We start from the raw sequence: 20,178 nt of genomic DNA, 5'->3' as shown, positions 1-20,178 counted from the left end.
GGAATTTTTCGCAAAGGCACCATAAAAGGTTTAGACGTAATATTCCCATTGTGCGTTTATATGACCCTTGAGTGTCTACTAAAAATAATTTAGGTCAATTACAGAGTGTACGTTTGAGGAAAAGTGCTTACAAAAATAAAAAAAAAAGTGTTTTCGCCAAATTTCAGACCTAAACAAAGCACCAAGGCCCTCGAGGTAAAATGACACGAGACAGCTCATTATACGCATTAGCATTTTTGCTTTTAATTTAGAAAATTTATTTCGAGTAAATTTTGTTGGAGGCGAGAAAAAATATTTAAAGTTCACAATGAGTCGCACTTCTGGCCACTATGGAACTGTGTCCCCAACTCGGAACGCGCACGTGCCGTCACCCTTTTTTGTTGCACGCATGTGCACACCTGGCTCTCTGCTAAACGAACATGGTTCCTGTCGTTTGACATCATAAAAAATGCACATGTGCACACCTGGCTCTCTGCTAAACGAACATGGTTCCTGTCGTTTGACATCATAAAAAATGCACAGTAAACGTCATACTCCAGTCCGCCACTTTTTATTTTTGGGTCTTCGCACACTTACTTTGCACAGTTGCTGCTCATATATTTAAGAGCATGGTGCTTGAATACAGAAACAAGATCTGCCTCCACTGAAGGAAATTCATTAGTACTCTGATGGAGCTTCGCAATACAAAAACAAAAGAACTTCGCGAATCACTGATACCACAAGGGGGACCATGAACTGTCGGCAGAATGAAATTTCTTTGCCACTTCACACGGCGAAAGCACATGTGATGGTGTTGGTGGCACACTTAGAAGTTTGACAGCAAGTGCAAGTCTCCAGAGCCCTTTTCAAGATCAGATTCAAACCCGAAAGAACTTGTATGCCTGGGCGGAAAACAACATAAAAAGCGCTAACCACATGGAGCGATTTTTCCAGCGACACGACGAGCGACGCGACTGGGATCCACAGTCGCCGAACCGAAGTCGCTCGCCGAGGCAACCACATGACAGCGACGGCTCGAGCGACTGAGCATGCGACTGAGGATGGCGATTTCAATGTTTCCGCACTGCGCATAGTAACGCGCTTGGTACGCTGGATGTTTGCAAACATTTTTTTTGTTCATTTGTCATAAAAAGCACGACTAAAAAGTATTACGCCTTTCTACCTTGCTTTTTGCACTTCATTGCATCTCTAAAACTGGTTTGGGTTAGCGATAGCGCACGCTTTTCCTTCTGCGCCTCGTTTCTCGGCTCCAACATGAACGCCGTGAAGAATTCGCTTTCTTGACGTCGTTTTTCCCACACGGGTCTCACCCAGTGTGAGCGGGAGCCTTCTTGCTTCTGCTTCAGCGTGTACTCAAGCTTTGCCACGCAAAGCTTTCTTTGCCGCTGCACCGCAAATAACGTCGTCTGCGTGGATCTTCCCCCCGTTCTCTTTAAACCAGAGGTTGCGTGCTTACGTAGGGGCTCTCCTATTGGCTAGTCGCTGAAGCCACTTCCGGGAGGCGAGCGACTGTTTCTGGCGACCCAGAACTGAGCGATTCGATGAGCGACTTGGTGCGCGGCGAAAAGTAGTTCGTCGCTAGTCGCGTCGCGCCCCAAGTCGCTCGCAAAATCGCTCCATGTGGTTGGGGCTAAAGTAATAACAATAATTTGGGTTCCAAGTTCAAAAATACAAGAAACAAGGGCACAACTTTTATTCACGATTCGCCATGGCAATCCCAGTCAAAGGAGCGCGACAGTTCCATCACTTCAGACCAGCCACACGTGCAACACTTCGTGTTGCCATTGCATCCTACTCAAGCTCCTTAGAAATTCAGATAAAAAAACAACAATGAACAACCAGGCAGCTTTCTTTGATGCTAACTGTTGAACTGGTCGAGTGTTGAACATCTCTGGGCAAAAAAAAAAGAAAAACGGGTGGAAAAATAAACAAGTGGCAAGAATTTTCATGTTTACAGGGGTGAGACAGCTGCGCATATTGCGCAGTTTTGATACAAATTCATTTTCCTGCGCCAGGCTGCTCCAAAAGCTTGAAAATTGCAAAAATTAACCAAACTGCTCCAAAACGGTCTGAGAGCCAAGGATTTTAACGCTCCCGTCAGTTTAAGTGGAGGAAAATGCTTACTGACGGCATAATTTTCCAGCACCTTGAAGGTGATGCTGTTTGTAAAGGTTTAATTGATTGATCATTCAATAAAAAACCCGCATAAAATTGTCCACGGGATAGTTTTTTCGAAAGTCACAATGTCGGGTTGCACATGTTATATTGTGCGCATTTTTAAAGTTATCCCATATAAAGTTTTCACAAACTACTTGTGCAAGTTGATTTTAAAACGGCAATTTTGGGAGCGCCGCATCTCCAGAACGACATTACTGGGTGCCGCCATCTTGGTGCGGTGAAGATTGGAAAACATGGCCGCTGGGCGAAGCAGTTTCTCGTGGTTCAGGCAGAGTGCTCTTCGCCGATTTCTACCGCGGTTTTGGTTATGGGGGTGGCCGGGTTTATGTCTGACCTGTTGCGGGAAGTTACGCGACTAGAAAGACGGGGGTTCATCAAAAACAACGGGGTACCCGCGATATCGCCGTGTTTCGGCCTTGAGTGTGAGGCGCGGTGCTTGCTTGAAGTGAAATTTGGGACTCATTGCGGTATTATAAATCGCCGAGTTATTGTTGTTATTGACAGTGAGCTTGCGAGCGGCGGGAGTGGGACGATGGACACTGCAGAAGTGGCGTACAGTGTTATGTACGTTCAAAACCGATTAAAAAGCGCACTCCCCCCCCGAGTGGCCAAAAATTTGATTTTTTAGGCTCCTAAGGTGACATAATAAATGTCGTTCTTCTGCTCCGAATCAAGGTTCTTCTGCTCCAAAATTGAAATTTCGCTGCTCCAAAAGCTGCTCCCAATCTGGTTCAGCTGTCTCACCCCTGTGTTTACAGTGAAAGGTATCCTGCGGTGAATTTCTCTGGGCCAGGTGAAGTGCGGTGCCCAGGGAAAAATCACTGTGGACCTTCTTCCTCCACGTCAGACAGAGGCAGGTTAATGCCTGCTACTGCAAAACGCTCGCTGTGTTCCCTTAAGTGAGTGTTGCGAAAACACAAAAAAATAAAAAGTGGTGGACTGGAGTATGCTGTTTACAGTGTATTTTTTATGATGTCAAGCGACAGAAACCATGTTCGTTTAGCGGAGAGCCAGGTGTGCACATGCCTGCCACAGAAAAGGCTGCCGGCACGTGCGCATTCCGAGTTGGGGACACAGTTCCATTGTGGCCAGAAGTGCGACTCATTGTGAAGTTGAAATTTTCTAAATTAGAAGCAAAAATGCTAATGCATATAATAAGCCGTCTCATGTCATTTTACCTCGAGGGCCTTGGTGCTTTGTTTAGGTCTGAAATTTGGCGAAAACACTTTTTTTTTTATTTTTGTAAGCACTTTTCCTCAAACGTATGCTCTGTAATTGACCTAAATTATTTTAGTATACACTCAAAGGCCATATCAACGCACGATGGGAATATTACGGCTAAAGCTTTTATGGTGCCTTTGTGAAAAATTCCTGAAAAGGCGCCATTTCTTGCGTTTTTACTTAGCTCAAACAACGCCGAAAATTCTTACATGGACTCAATCATGGTCCCACATCAAAGAACAATGCAAGCGGAATTTTCTATAATAATATTTGTCATTCTAGATTGTCTCACTCTTTATTTAAAATTTATTATCACTACAACCATATTTTGTGTGTTTGCCAAAATGTCAAGGAGCCCTCACATGACAGAAAATTTTTTTTCAACAAAAATACTCCGGGCAGACCTACTAAACTTAATCGGCAACTACAGTGAAACCTCGATATATCGAACAGCGCGGTGCCCGCGAAATAGTTCGATATAACCAGAATTCGATATATAAAATCACGTAAAAAACGCATCATAAACTGGTACAAATCAATAAATTAACGAATTGTGCAGTAAATACTCATTTGGTGCTTCAAAGTATTTATTCTTTTGGCTTAAAGTACTGCAGCAAGGTAGCCTGGCGTGTTATACACGACTTCCGCAACGTAGTCAAAACGTTCCACAAGCGCCAGGCCGGGGCCTTCTATAGCGCTGCAGTAGCGATGCCGTAGGACCAAAAGAGCTGAAGCCTCGGTCGAAGTCCGGAGCGGTGCACTATCAGCGCTTGCGGGTACAACCTCGGCAGCGTCTTCGTTTGTGCGCTCAGTAGTAACCCGCGCTAGGATCTCCACATCCGTCAGCTCCACCGTCGTTCCGGTGCTGTCGTCACCGCCAACAAAGTCATCAATGCACATGCTTCGTGGCTCAGCACCAACAAAGCGCTCCAGCTGGCCCCAGGTTTCTTCAAGCTCGCATTCTTCTTTTGCAGCGTTCAATTCTGCTTCGGTGCAACCGATGCGCAGCAGTCAGAAACGCCCATCGCGTCACCGCTATCCTCTAGGGTACTGCGGGATAGCTTGCTGCCTGTCAACAGAGCGCGAGCGGTCTGGGCAGTCTGGGGTGGCGGAGTTCGATATACCCATTTCATGTCCGTCCCAGTTCGAAATAAAAATTAAAAAATGCATGTAATTTCCCGCGTGATATTGAAAGTGTTCGATATACGCCATAATTCGATATAACCGTGTTCGATATATCGAGGTTTGACTGTAGCACAAATTTTTTAAATGAAATTGGCGATGGCCGATTTTTGAGCTGGGTCCTTTGGTGTGGAATGACCCATAAACTACTTCCACTGCGCTTAGCATGTGCCACACATGGGCTTTCCTCATGTGTGGCACATGTTAAGGATCCCCAGGTAATCGAAATTAACCAGGAGTCCTCCACTACGGCTGGCCTGATAGCCCAGGTGCAGCTTTGGCACATTGAACAACCAAAAGTTTGACAAAAAAAAAAAGAAAAAAAGATGTGAACAGTAGCGTGCACTCAAGAGGAAGTGGTGCCACACAGAGTGTTTGAAGTGTGTGCACATTAGACAACTGCGTTCTGGTCTGTCCCGCAGATGCTGAAGCTCCAGCAGCAGAGGATTGGCGACATGAAAAAAACGCTGCAGAAGGAACTCAAGAGCCACCAGGGTGCCGCCGCGGCCATCTTTGGCAGCAGCGATGGGTCGGCTCCCACTAGTGTGGCCAACGATGCCGCCGTGCCCCCCACGGATCACGGCAACGCGTCCGCTGGGGACAGCATGTCCAGGATCCAGGACGGGGTGACGCGACCCGGCGAGAACAAGCTGGAAGACGACATCAACTTCAAGTACCTCAAGCACGTCGTCTTCAAGTTCATGACCAGCAAGGAGTACGAGGTGAGAGCCTGCCTGGTGGCGGCAGCGGTTAGCAGCAATTCGCAGAAGCGGTATAGTTCATATACCCACACAGTTTGCAAATCCATTTGTGTGGCGAAGCTAGCCACCGAATTTAGTGCGAGAAATACAGTGGTACTCACAGCACTAAGGACATGCTAGACGGACAGGATTCACGTGGCACTGAACTTATACAAGTCTGAGGGGAAGTTGTAAGGAAGGCCATGAGTACCTGGGTAGGTAGTAGCGCACGGTTTGCGTGTACTTGCATGGAAATTCCGGCTCCATTACATTACATTTGCACTCCCCCGTCATTACGGGGGCCCTGAAACATACTTTTTGAACTGTTTTAAGGGGGGAGGAGTCTCATAGAGGCGAGTGAAAGAGCAAAATGATTTTGTTACATACAGTCAAAGACTGTTATGGAAAAAAACTGGCTGCTTTGCCTTTCTCACATTGCAGTCTGCCATTGAAGTTCTCGAGTCTCCTGACTGGTGCAGGCGCTTGTTGCTATTGTTACCAATACACTGCACGCGTGTTCTACCTCCTTGCGTTTTATGGCAAATGGTTTTCAGATCAAGCTTTCCAACAATATTTGCCAAGTTATTTCACTGGAGATACAAATTCCTAAAGGGGTTTGTGAATATTCAAAACTTTTGAATATCGGAGAGAATAATGCAATCTTCAGTTCAGCTTCTCTTCAAATAGCAATTGAAAACTTCGAATATTTTTGGAGTATTTCAAAGTTCAAAAGATGCAAAGGAAATTCTGCTTTGCTGAAAACTGGAAATGCCTCACTAAAAAACGCATGAGAAATATATTCTTTGTGGCGAGTTCGGAGTAGTTGGGCTCTGGATATATTGCATTTTGAGCGCCTACGATCGACTGCCAAAAACGTGAACCGACTTCCCCTGCTGTCGGCAACAGGCTTTCCCGCAACTCGCTGGTGACGTGCGGCTAAGGGGCAATGGAAAGATGCCTGGGGAGGGGGACCTCCTATCTCCTTTTCAATGGGCCAACTCCACCCTTCTGCTTCTCTCTTCCCAGCCTGATAATGTGGTCGAGCTCAACGTGCCCCGTTCAACACGTTCTAGATGGGAAAGCCCAGCTGCATACAGGTGCATCCCAGAGTTCCCAATGGCAAAAACCAGCGGAAAGAAACTAAACGGGAGACGAGAAAGAGACAAACACGGGCGCTGACTAACAACTGAATAAATTTTATTGCGCGCAGGCAATAGCAGAAAATGCAGAAAGAACACAAAAAGGTGATACAGTTAAGGTTGTAGAAATCCTATCTCCTTGGGCAACAAGTCGACTGACAGTTTGCTGACGCATGCGCCCGCTCGCTCGTGCATCGAAAAAGCTTCAAAGATCTCGCATGTTCTGTGGTCACTGTAGCGCTTGAGGACATGACATTGCTCAAACAAGGCCTCGCATGAGGGCTCGTTTGCGCATGAAGCAACATGTGTGGCAAGGTTACTACGTGTTGATGGCATTAGCGTGCTCGTGAAGACGGCCATTCACTCATCGTCCCGTTTGTCCCATATACGAGCCACCGCAGGACAGGGGGATCTCCTACACTGCTCTGGTCACGCACTCAATGAAACGCCTTGTGTCTCCCTTGTTACAAACGTTGCGCCTTGGTTCCTCTGAGTTAGCCACCTTGCAAAGGCCGCCCAACTTCCTGAGAGCAGAAAACACAACGCACCCCGCTGAACGTTCCACAATCCCTGTTAGTTTGTGCGAGATTCCGTGAACGTATGGGATGACCGTCGTGGTCCTTCCCTGCGCGCCTTGGGACGTGTTCCTACCCGCTCTTCTGTCAGCAACTTGTTTGACAGGCTGCGTATGAGGTCCTGGGGTATCCAGACATTTGTGAATTCGGAGGAACCAAGGTGAACTCGGAAGAACCAAGGCACAACGTTTGTAACAAGGGAGACACAAGGCGTTTCATTGAGTGCGTGACCAGAGCAGTGTAGGAGATCCCCCTGTCCTGCGGTGGCTCGTATATGGGACAAACGGGACGATGAGTGAATGGCCGTCTTCACGAGCACGCTAATGCCATCAACACGTAGTAACCTTGCCACACATGTTGCTTCATGCGCAAACGAGCCCTCATGCGAGGCCTTGTTTGAGCAATGCCATGTCCTCAAGCGCTACAGTGACCACAGAACATGCGAGATCTTTGAAGCTTTTTCGATGCACGAGCGAGCGGGCGCATGCGTCAGCAAACTGTCAGTCGACTTGTTGCCCGAGGAGATAGGATTTCTACAACCTTAACTGTATCGCCTTTTTGTGTTCTTTCTGCATTTTCTGCTATTTCCTGCGCGCAATAAAATTTATTCAGTTGTTAGTCAGCGCCCGTGTTTGTCTCTTTCTCGTCTTCCGTTCAGTTTCTTCACGCTGGTTTTTTCCCTCAGTATGAACCAACTAGCCCGTCTTCACACTCTAGAGTTCCCGGTTTTATGATCGAGTGATGCGCAACGTTGATCTTTTTTTGAACCAGTAATGTTCCTTTTTTGTTTCTACATAGTACATAGGAAAACGATTAACTTGTCTAGCTTGCGCTCCTAGAAACCACCATTAAGCTTTCTTGACCAGAAGGCATGCGTTGGCATTGTGGCACTTGCACCACTTCTCAACTCTTTTTAAATATTCATATTAGGCATGAGATGCCCTTCACGGAACCCGCATTTAAGATTCTTGTGCATGCGTATGGGGCATTTACGGTGCAAGTGTTTCTTGACAGAGTACTGACACGAAGTTTTTGTGTTATGTTTTTTTCGCTGTTATGGGTGCCTACTAGACCACTAATAATGGAATGGCACATTAGACAGTTGGTCACAGCATAAATAATTATTTACAGCCTCGTTTATTCGCGTCACTTTCGGTTTCAACAAAATGAACACCGAGGCGGCCGCCATGACAGAAAGGCACTCGTGACGTCACTGTTCTCGTCGCACCACTGCTGGTGTGAACGCGCAAGTGAACGCTTGTGCATGTGCCCAGACCGGCCGTGGTTTCCACCATCTCCACGCGCCTGGGCAGCATGACGTCAGTCCCAAAACCCATAACGTGATACACACGCTCTGCAAGGCGTGCTCGTCAAAACTGTGATTTGAATGAAACTTGCCTAGCAGATGGTGTAGCAGCAGTGCGTTAGTGTGCTCCGACGTCTCTCTCTTTCGCAAAGCCAGGGAACGTTCGAAAACTCCACTTGACTATTCGAAAAATCGAGTAGTAGACATTCTATTCGCGAATCGAATTATTTGCGGAGGTACTATTCAATTCGTATTCAGATATTCGAGTAATCGCACACCCCTAATTAAAATGGGTTCAAAATATGCTACACTGAACGGTTACTATTGAAACTTGCTGGGAGATATCTCCATATACAAAGGAAGCCTTTTACATAGTTATCTCAGCTTTGAATTTTCGTGTCAGTACTTTAACTTGCCAGTACTGGGACAGGCCTGTCCCACGAGCAAGTGGTTGCAAAATGGGGATGGTACCGCTGTCGCTGTGCCATGAGGTCGTGCTGCCAGTTTTTTTACTCTCAAATGCCCCATATGGCAAATTTCATTCCTGAAACAGACGTTAACGTTTATGGATGTGCAGTTTGTATTTTTGTAAGGGAATAGTGTTAACCATGGTTTGTCAGAATATGTAGTTATACCCTCAGCACATTAAATACTGGAACACTTGTGCTTGAGGTTGCCACTCGAGATGAAACTTACCACCATATAAAAAATAATAATGCATATTTATAAAGCCAAAAGCAGCAAGATAGCTTTGGTATGTTTGTTCTATGCCATTAGCATGTTTGCAAACCCATTTAAAGAAAAGCTGTTTAAACGGGTACTGACACAAAATTTTGAAGGCGAGATAACTTCGGAGATAGATTGGTGTGAACACATATACATCATCTGCAAAATATCAGCGGCGAATACAGCCTAGAACATATTTAAAATCAATTTTAAAGTGTGCGAAACGCAACCGAGCAGCCAGCAGAGGACCATGCGCAATCGACATCCTGTGGATATTGTGTAAATAAACAACATCCAAACACGTCACGAGTTTGTGTTTGCCGCTTCCGCACTGCCGGCATTTTTCGCCTGCTCGCCGCTCCAATCGGAGGGCCGGAGGGCGGAGCTTCTGCTCTCGAGAACGAACGACCCGATCGTTGGCGGCGGGGGCGTTGTGATTCCGTCAGCTCATCGGGCAGCTGGCCGCGACCAAAGTTCTATAGCGATTCCAGGCACTCTGTTTCTATTACTTTTTATTTACATTGGACGCGAAAATGGGCCGGTGACACGAAAAGGCCACTGAGCGAGCCACATGGTTGCTGTGCAGGCGGCGGCCACGGCTGCGAAGTGGCCCAGGCCGGCGCAGGTAGCTCGAGTGATAGCTTGATACCGCTGCACGAAATTGTGCTCAAGTCTTAACCATGGCACCTTATATGAGAAAGGAGTTAATTATGCGATGGCGGGTTGCATTAAAAATTGTCATCTGCACCGCTTACGAGAGCGGCAATCGAATATCCGCCGCAGTGCTGAGCGAACACATCTGTAGGCGGACCTGTAGGCAGACCGGCCGGCTGCTCCCAGCGCGCGTCTTGCCACCCACTGTCTTGAGCGTCGCGCGTTGTTCTTTAGCCGCGGTAGCATTTGCACTCGCAGCGGCTGCGTCACGTCCACGGTCGCTTTTTAATTAAGCGGTTCACGAGATCAGTACGTGGGGGAATTCGCAGAAACTGCCGGCGATGCGGATTCGACAGTGCTACGGCAGCTCTTCTCTGTGATATCCCTCCGACGGTCACGTGATCAGCTTTGTTCACACAAAATCCATCGTTTCGTGGCACCCGCTGAAACCGAAACTGTGACTGGCCGCATTAAAAATGCCTCAAATTAAACAACCGTCGCATGCTGAAGCAAATGAGGTTTCTACAGGTGATAAGTAGGTCCCTAGCTACTTATCGCAACAACAAAAAACAAGATGCAAAATTTTTGTGTCAGTGCTCCTTTAAGCTTCTAGTTCCACCATGGAGCGTTACCAGGAAACTCAGCCCCGTTGAGCACACGTGAGCGTGAGCCGCATGAGGAGCACTCGGCATCGGGCAGCTCGACCTTCGCGAACACTCTGCCCAGCGTTCGTGGTGTGACCTCTCGCGTGGTGTTCTCCTCGCCAGTTCACGTGTGTTCGTGCCTGAAGTGGGGAGCACAGAAGCCAAGTTCGCGCTACAGACACCAAGTTCGCGAAGCCGGTTGCCGCGGGTTCTAGTGCGTGCTAACGTGGTCCACTTTGAGAGAGATGTGAGAGGCTGTGGACAAAACGATCCGGGCCTGCCAGTCATGGAGAACTTTCAGCGGCAAGTTTGGAAATCCATGTGGGGTACAACAGGCGGGTCTCCGGCGAAGGGAGAGGGGCTACCAGCTCTGCTGTTTCTCCAGCCTTGCACCACTAGTGCAAGCTGCGCCAATGTTTTTTTTTAATGAAAATTTTATCTTTCTACAGGTTAGTTACTGAAGCATCCTTGAAAAATTGTAAATGTCTGTTTTCTCATTAAAAATTGCTAAATATTTGCTTCAGTTTGAAAGTTCAGTGGAACCCCAGTAATATGAATTTCAAAAGACTGCGGGGAAGCGTTGTTTGCCTGGGGTGGCATATGATCGGGGTACGGGTAAGCGCTGCCCTAGTAGACGGGCTCACGCGACAAGTGGGCTGAGAACTTATTTAAAATACTATATTTAGCACGTTATCATGTAAGTTTTGAACCCCTAGATGAAATCCCAAGTTTCTATGAAAAGAAAAAACGCCTATTTTGTGCTCCCCTCCCTCCCGCGGCATCTGTGCTAGCCCACCAGCCCCGCACTTCAAGCGCTCGAGATAAGCTGGGACAGCCAATGCGACCGAGCAAATTAATAAGAGGAGAAAAGGCGAGAGTGTGAAACTGCCAAGGCCGCAACCTAGTGGTGATGGAAGGGAAGTGAAACGAACGATAGTACGAGGTGGCGATGGAAGAAAAAGACAGGAAAGAAAGGAACAAAGCAACAACGTGGCTTTGAAAGAATGATAAGCAGAGATCAGGTGGTAAGAGTACTAAAGGCTGAAGAGAAATGAGGGTGGGGCGATGCGGAGGTTGAAACAACGCACAGTGGGAGAGAGCATCGTTAAAGGAAAAAACTTGGATCGAGGGGGTGAGGAAAGCAGGAGTTTGGCAATCACCACGGGGTATTGCGTACGTGTTGTCATGTTTGTCAACATGATGGGAGCTCCAAATTGGCGGTCTGCCCGCCACCTGGACTTTGACTTCTTGCGGTTGGCGTGTTGGCACTCTGCTGCCGCATGGGGCCATCGAAGGTTAAGCTTCCGCCCACATATACCCGCCTGCTTCCTTGAGTCTGTTGAGCTGGTGGTTAGGCCCGCCGCAGACTGTTTGCCTTTGCACATCAAGCAACGTCAGAGAGGGGTTGAGAAATAAAGGTCAGTATAAGGCGGCGAAGCGTTGTAAAAGGTGGGGAAAATGCCGGTTTATCCCTGCCAGCATCCGTTGTATGAAGTGGGCTGAGTGCACCTGAGTATTGTATAATGGGGGTTTTTCAATGCATTGTTTCCATGCGGAGCTTTCTGGGACTGCGGTGATTCGTTGTAAGAACTGGGTCATCGTATCATCAGGGTTCCACTGTATTTGCTTCTAAACCAAGATTCACTATTTGCACACCCTTAAAATTCACAGTTTTCATTGTTTTTCATGGACTCTTGGTGCACATTTGGTCTTATTAATGAAAGAGGTTGCCAAGGGCTCAAGCTTGAATGCAAGGAACCATTTTAAAACTTAGAGATCTTCTTTACGGTTTTACAGAGCCTCAACGTTTGCCTTCTAATCTGTTCTCACCCATGATTATTTCACTGCAATAGGTCTACCCTAGGAGCGATCAATTATATTACCTAGAAATGATGTGGGAAGACAATGATATTGAAGATGAGTTCAAAAGAGAAATGCTTGTTTCGCTGCCAGCCACAAGCATCCATATGGTGAGAAGCATGCATCAATGACAGTTTTGCTGGCAACCTTTCTGTTCATGCCTCCTTGTGCCTCCTTCTTTTTGCTTGCAGGCCTTCGTATCATCATCTCACTGTTTCCACACGCTAGCTTCTTACTTTGTTCCTCTTAAAGTTTCTAGTGACATGGTCCCATTCTATCAGTATGACCTGTTTTATAATTTTAAGTGCAGGGCACTTCAGGGGCTTGCCTTGTTGTTGTAGCTCATTTGCTGTCACAATGTCTAGCGACTTCTGGAATCAGGTGGCACAGTGAGATAACGCACTCAAGTAGAGCCCCACAACATTATGACGTAACCCAAACAGAGGCTTCAAAAAACAAGCGGTTTATATAGTCGTAACCGTTCGGAACTCCTGAACCGCTGGTGCTTGTCATACATCTCCTTGTTGTTTAGTGTAAAGAAAACTGCAGGTACACTTCAGGCAAAATTCGTGTATATAACCAGCAGCCCCTGCGTCCATTTAGTTAGGAAAGCCCGTTGGGTCGGTTTTTTACGGTAGTAAGCGAAAAAAGTGGCCACCAAAAACGATGCGTTCTAAACTGTGCAGTAAAGCGCCGGCACGTGCGGAATGAACGCAAGCACAAAATAAATAGAAGTCCCACTCGCGCTATTCCAGGCAGAGGGTGTGCGAGCACTGCGAAGGTGGGAATTTCGAATTGCATTGGATGAATCTCTATTCAATTCATCAAAAGAGGAGTGAAACAAGGAGGCGAAGAACGTGATGGGCGGTAGCAGTGAGCGGATAACGGCGCCATAGTCCATTATGGCGAATCACTGCTGTGCACTTCCGACAGCCTTCACGTTGAGTGGAATGGCATTCATTTTTTGTTGAGCACCAGCATGTTGCTTAAAGGCACTTTTTGTAAAATGAATTTTGAAACAGTTATGGTGACATAACATCAGCAAGTGAGCTACCTACATTTAGGTACAAACATTAATTTAAATTCACATATTTTCATACACAGTGCCTCTAAGGTGTCTGTGCTGCAACACCACCTATATTCTAATACTGTTTTTTTTTTTTTTTTTTTTGTCAATAAAGAGCTTCTTTGGTCGCTCTTCAATGACAGAGTGAGGCTTTTATTAGAACAGTTCTCAGATTTCTGGCGTTTCAGAATGTGTAACCTGTGCATTAAAATTTTTGCTGTTTTGCTCATCTTCAAATTCCCCTTGCCCCCGAGTTTGTTCCTCAATTTCAGGACTTCTAGTTTGCAGGATTTTACTGTATAGCCTAGAACCAACTCCTCCGTTTTTTCGGTACCGACTGGAGGGACGGGGAGGGACATAGGCTGACTGGAATGATGGGGATGATTTAGGTAACACACTTCTTCCGGGCAGTAGGTGCATTTGGAACAACAAGACCTGGCACAGCCAAGTAATGGATGCTACAGTGAGGACAAAACCATACAAAGTTTTCATGCAGGCATCATGTTCTCCTGTAAATTTTCCATATTTTAGAAGATTGTTTTGAAGCTGGTTGCAGCTAACAGCTTATTTTGCGCAAGTTGTCCCCCCCCCCTTTTTGGGCCAGGACACGGCTGCAAGAGATATCTGATGGTATGGTCTTGGCTTGGATCGGATTGCAGGCGCAGCATCTGATCCGGGCCGTCTCGGTGCTCCTGCACTTCACAGCTGATGAGGAGCAGCTGATCCGCGAGCACTTGGACTGGAAGAGCTCGTGGTTTGGCACCCGGCCCCAGCCGCACCACCCGCTGCCCCACCACCACCACGGGCACAACTCGCACCACCACCGCTCCTCAGCCCTGCTTGCCAGCCACCCACGGGGCAGTGCCAAGTGAACCACCTCCTCGCAGCATTCACGGGGGGCGTGTGTGTTACTGCGTCCGCAGACAACGTGCTCAGGCCCAGAACACGAGTCACGGCAGCATGACTGGGTGTTGCGGCTGCTGAAAATTTTGGGTCCAGTGAACAGAATTCTAGCATTGCTGTGGCTAACAGCACATCCGCATGGCAGCCACTGCAGTGGCGCACACGCCGTGTTGTTGGTGAGTGGCTGACATTGTGGACAACACTGCCGCATCTGACACCAGCCAGGACTCACTTCGACAGTCACCGTGCAGACAGACACTGACGGCGTTGCTGGCTCTGCTGAGCTGGAATGGCATTGTGAGGCCTCTGATTACGAGTGGGATTTTGCCCGAACGTTCTTCCGCCTATGGTGCCGCTTGTGCAGCAATGTGGAGCCAACCCTGCTCCGAGAGATAAGCAGGCCCAACTTTGTACAACAAAATCTTTATGATAAAATGCACGTGTGTCGGGGATGCTGCACGTGCGAAATTTTACAGCCATTAGTGATGAGGCGGGCATGGTGAGGAGTTGTAGTGTTGCACGGGATCGAATGGCCCGTCACCTGTGCTCACACTTTGAGGAAGCTTTTCCAGTGCAAAGTATTGCGATACCATGTAGCTGCAGCCAAATGGGCTCCTGTACTACGCCTTATTGGTAAAAAGCTATGTGTCAAAGGTTTTCCTTACTGAGTGAAGTTTAGCCAGCAGAGGCAGCTGATTTGAGGGGATTTGAAACTTGTATAATGGTGTAGGAAAAGACAGGTGCCGTGAGGAGCGAACAACACAAAGCGCTCTTGCGATTATTTGATCCAGGACCAACTCGCCGAGGTTAGCCTTTTAGATGGCGTTTGAGGAACAACAGTGGCTGATTTTAGTTGCCACTAATTTCACGAAGTTTTAATTAAAAGGGGAAGTGTCACAGCACTCTGCTGCATCCGAGATGAGGGCAGACCACGTTGGTGTTTCCTGGCATGCTCAGCTGTTGTCCTGTGAAGGCTGTTGCTTGGGGCTGCTGTGCTCACAACAGTTTTGGGTGTGCAGTGTTGTTTCCCGAGGAATTGAGGGCAACATATAGACCAGGTGGCCACCTGTCTCGAGCCCAGCAGACATCAGCGCTACCGTGCCGAGTTCTGTGAACATCCACTGTGGGCGGCCACAGGCACTGTTTGCCGGTCTCCGAATACCCCAGCTTGTGGTGCTGCGTTGTCTCGTTGTAGCAGTACTGTGCTATTTCCCAGTGTCTTGTGTCCCCTCTGTGGGTGGCAAAGTTCTTGTCTGCAATGCTTCAGAAAGTGCTGTGTGCTTTGATCTCGTGGCGATCTTTTTTTTTTTCTTCCTCACATGGCAATGGGAATTGCTTGCTGTGTGGGATGGGTGTTAAAAAAATGCCGGACTTGAACGAGTCCAGCACTCCTAGCTGTTGAAACTGGCTTGCTGCACTGACAGCACACATTTGTCGAGGAGAGCCTGTAGTCTGAGGACATCTATTTTTATAGCGCTTTTTTGCTCGCTATTTATGTAAACAAATGTTAATTTACTATATTCTACACAATGGAATCTGTGTGTGCGCGGCGGGGTGGGCACTTTTATTGTTATATCGCAAAACTGCATCAAGGTGCTGCGACGAACATTTAGCAATTGTTCTTTAGTCTACCGCGCGGGCAGAAAGCAAGCAGGGGAGAACAGAACTAATTCTGTCATCAACCACAATTTGCAAAATGGCCTGCTTCCACACTGCGAGTGGCGTTGGCGAAAACATTTTATAGGCGTTCACTTCCAGCAACGCACACCTACATTGAACCTTGTTCGCTTTATGCCACGGTGTTGTTTTCACCAAAATTCTTTTTGCTGCAGTTCTTTTCATCTGTTTTTACCAGCAGGCATATTCTCTTTTTCAGGGACCTTCACTCGTTAGATCAGTCTAGCCCCAGTCGCATCAAGTAGGGATCACAGTGGCTCGGCGATGAGAATGTCTTCTTGTGGGGCGTGCGTGTTCCAAGGCTGCTAATAGGTTGCATGTAGGGGAGGTGCCTTGCATTTTCAGTGCTGTGGTTTGCTGGCTGGTTTTTACCTTGCAAGGGGAGTAGGGCAGTGGTTGGTATTCTAATGCGCCTAGTTTGCCTTTTCACAAGCAATTTTGTGCCGAAGCTTCCAGAGTTGGTACCAAAAAAACTGCAAGCCTCGCCCACACACAACTGGACTTTGTGGCAACGAAATTGGCAGAAATCATGAAAAACCTCATTTGATTAAAACTTTAGCAGAATTTGTCACGAGCTGCATGTCTTGCTTTATAAGTGTGGTTTTCTGCTGCTGTTTCACTTTGCTTTCTTTACCCTTAGCCTGACACTCCCGAGTACGAAGAGTTGCCACAATGTTCACGACCAACCAGGCCTACTTCCCCGAGGCAAATTAACATTTTAAATTCAAATTTGGGGGGTTTGATGCGCCAAAGCTCCACCTGGGCTATGCAGCGCGCCGTAGTGGAGGGATCCGGATAAACTTTGACCACCTGGGGATCTAGCGTGCGCCGAAATCTCGACACGCGGGTGTTTCCGCTTTTCCCCTCCATCCGAAAAGCTGAAGCAAATTAAAATCCAGTCTTTGTATTAGCGGACTGGCAAAAATAGTTACACTGATGCAGGATGCAATACTTAAAGGCCAACTGCACTCATCTCTTGAGAACCTTATTTCCGTATAGCCTGCCTGGAAAGACTGCGAGATACAAAATATGGCAGCTGAAATACGTGTGTGCACAGCCCAAATGACCAGCAAAAATTGGCGATTTTGAAACTGAAATTGAGAAGAGTGCGGCCATTACGGCCAGGCTGGGGTGGTGTTGCAGCCAGCGAGTGAGTGGCTGGAGTGGCCAGGAACGGCGGGCTGACAGGAGAAAACCTGCGCGCAACAGCTTTGCGCAGGTGACAGCCCTCGGAGAAGTGTGCCCAGCGGCACCCGACCGGTTCTCCTGGCTAGCCGGAGGGCAAAGCACGCGGCCGGCCAACATGTCATTTCCGCTTCATGGCTGTTTGCGCGATCCGCCGGCAGGTGCAGCGTCGTCTGCGACTGAGCTACTTCAAACGTTTCTAGCTGATTAACACTGCATTTCACAGGGCTACCAGCCATGTTCCAGTTGGTTTGCGGTATGTACTGTACGTTCAAAATAAATTTGATTGGGGCGAATTTGAGTGCAGTTGGCCTTTAAGATGTTCTCACAAATTTCGTTTTCTCTGGTTTTGGTTCGTTTGTACTGGTACAATATTTCAACATATTGCGAACAAGTTCCGCATTGTTTGTCGCATATTGCTTGTCACCTTGAATCCCTTCCTTATAGAACCAGACCTAACCAGAACCAGCAAAAAGAAGTGAGGGCTGAGCTGAAGTCGAGATGCAGTCGGAATGGAACAGGAAAAACGAGGAACAGAAAAAAAATCCTCAGGCTAACCTGAAGCTGTAACCAAAATAGGGGTTGACCTGCCGTCTCACAGCAAAACACTGGAAGCAACTGTGTGCTATGGCTTTGTCTTGGCGGGCACATCCACACGCCGACTCATCCCTACAGACCTGTTTCCCTGGATTTATCTAGTGGAGCCGTCTCAACAAATACACACTCGTGCAGTTATTTTACCCGGCCAGTGCACTGCAAGTGTTCGGTTCGTTACATGTAGCTTGGTAAAGATTGATGATGATTGATTGTAGGGTTTAACGCGCCGACGCAACGCAGGCGATGAGGCGCGCCGTAGTGGAGGGCTCCGGTTTAATTTTGACCACCTGGGGATCTTTAACGTGCGCCGAAATCTCGTACACACGGGCGTTTTTGCTTTTCGTAGCTTGGTAAAGAGAAGATTGATTGAGAAGCTTGATTGATTGTAGGGTTTAGAGTGCCAACGCAGTGCAGGCGACAAGGTGCACCGTAGTGGAGGGCCAAATTAATTTTGACCACCTGGGGACCTTTAAAATGCGCCAAAATCTCGTAATCTCGTACACACGGGCGTTTTCGCTTTTCGCCTTCATCAGAAAAGCGGCCGCCGCGGCCGGGAAGGTAAAGAGAAGGTACTTATCGCCAAAATCACATAATGGAAATGCGTACATACGTAAAAATAGGGAGCTTGATAAAGAGTGCAGCCTCGCTAAACCACCAGAAGACTCACAAATGCCCCAATGAAGGTTCCTAGAAATCGGACATGGCCACCCCAGGGGTATGCCAGTGGCACACAGGTTTCAGTGGTTGCACACCGCAGTACATGTCTTGATTTTTTTTTTAACCAGTCAAATTAACACTACTGCATTGTATTGGGAAACTAGGTGGGAGCGCTAATAGTGGCAAAAAACATCCAGAAAGAATGGTTCTATTTAAAGTGACTGGGCATAAATTCCTACTTCATTTAAGAGTAAAAAATACACCGCAGCAAACTGCGACGACGTTTGGAAAAATGTGGCAGGTCAGTGTCTAACAAGAACGTAGCCTATAAACGTAATTGTAGAAAAGAAAGTTGACACAGAGAAGTAACAACAATAAGGGAAGTGTCAGCAACAATGCATTGCTTTTTTCACATGCTGGCCTAGTCGTCAGCCACAATGAATTTTGCAGGCACTATGCATATGCCGCAGTCACTTGTACTGCCTGTCTTCTCTTCTCTTGGGTGACAAGCCCAGAGCACAGAGGGTGGCATTAAGCGAGCAATGGTTGTGGCATGGTGTGCGCCAGCGTCTCTAGTGCGCCTCAATTTGTACGCAGCGTCGCTTTTTATTATTCACCACGAGCCGCGATGCCGCAGTCTTTTACAAAATTTTGCCGCGTGATCACTTTTTGTCTACCGCACTGCCCCCCTCCGAGTGTCCGTTGTTTTGCTAGAGGTACCGGTGGGGGGCTCAGGTTTGCGTGTCAACTTGGAATAAATTTCACCAAGCAACTGTTGTTACAGCAGGAGCACTGTCTTTCTTTTTCCCCGAAATTCTAGCCCTCACCTCGCACGCTCAACGCGGGCGGCACTGCTTGGTGTTACTCTGTCACATGCCTTTGTGCCTAGCTGCGTGCCTGCACAAGCCACGTTCTGCCGGACTGGAAAGGCCAAGTTTGGTACGTTCAAAAGCACCCCAAGTAGCCATGCGTGCTTAAAAGATGCCACCAGTCAAAGCAACGGGATGTGGTAATGATCGGTTTTCTGCCTGAACCTAAGAAGTACTGTTTTAGCAACTGACTCAAAACTATTGACAAATAATTCGAATTCCTTAACAGAAGCAGTCAGTGCTTTTCTTAATTCCCTAAATGTAAAGCCACTGCAGTTGGATGGGGTTCACCAGAAAAGTGACCTGGCTCTGCCAAAACTCGCAAGAAGGTCGCAGGACTAATGTTGAATTCCAGTGGCAGATCCGGAGCGGTCACCGTGCTCCTCCACGGAGCGCGCAGACTCCTCGAAGAGCAGATGCTCCGTAGCTGCCTTTGGAACGCAGCCGCTCCCGCCAGAGCAAAACGCCGAACCGTGACCAAAACAGGAAATCCCCAGCATCCTTTGCACCGCGCATTCCCGAGATCGTATGGTTCCCGTGGGCGCACTTATTTCGCGCTGATTTTTTCCGATCGCCATGGAACTTCTATCGGCTGCCGATATGGACCTCATGTCTGCTGTCAGTCGCATCATCGCGTCAACGCTGCAGCAAGTGGCACGAGCCCCCCAAGGCCAGTTTGTGACTAGAGTGTACACTCTACCACGACGGAGCGGGCACCATGGCTGAAGGAGGTGAAGGTGCACACTGGCCGGGAGCAGACGATGGCGACGTCACGCAGCAGAAGCGCCCTAGTGAGTTCCGGCCGACTCTGCCGATTTCAACGGAGCAACTTTTCTTGCTCCATGGAGCGTTCTCGGCTGCAACAGCGCTCCCGATCTGCCATTTGAACGTTTCTGCTCCACACAGAGCAAAAAAGTTGCTCCGAAAGTGCTCCGGATCTGCCATTGGAATTCAACACAAGTCTCTGAAAACTGGGTATCAAACATTTCCCCAAAACTA

The 20,178-nt window shown here is 47.9% G+C and overlaps 1 protein-coding gene across 2 annotated transcripts in view; it reads left to right on the top strand.

The window, feature by feature from the left end:
- LOC144138533 (uncharacterized) overlaps positions 1-19,093 on the top strand; it is an 80,733-nt gene extending 61,640 nt beyond the window's left edge. For both annotated transcript variants that reach the window (XM_077670869.1, XM_077670878.1), the window contains 2 exons: positions 5,004-5,303; positions 13,951-19,093. In XM_077670869.1, the coding sequence (XP_077526995.1) occupies positions 5,004-5,303; positions 13,951-14,163 (513 nt within the window). In that variant the 3' untranslated portion in view covers positions 14,164-19,093. The remainder of the gene's footprint in view (positions 1-5,003; positions 5,304-13,950) is intronic.
- Positions 19,094-20,178: the final 1,085 nt, after the last annotated feature.

This window comes from Haemaphysalis longicornis, unplaced genomic scaffold (genome assembly GCF_048455015.1).
Source record: "Haemaphysalis longicornis isolate Haplotype H1 unplaced genomic scaffold, Haemaphysalis longicornis Haplotype H1 scaffold_1, whole genome shotgun sequence".
NCBI lineage: Eukaryota > Metazoa > Arthropoda > Arachnida > Ixodida > Ixodidae > Haemaphysalis > Haemaphysalis longicornis.
Note: the sequence above shows the minus strand (reverse complement) of the source record. Positions and strands in the feature narration are given on the sequence as shown.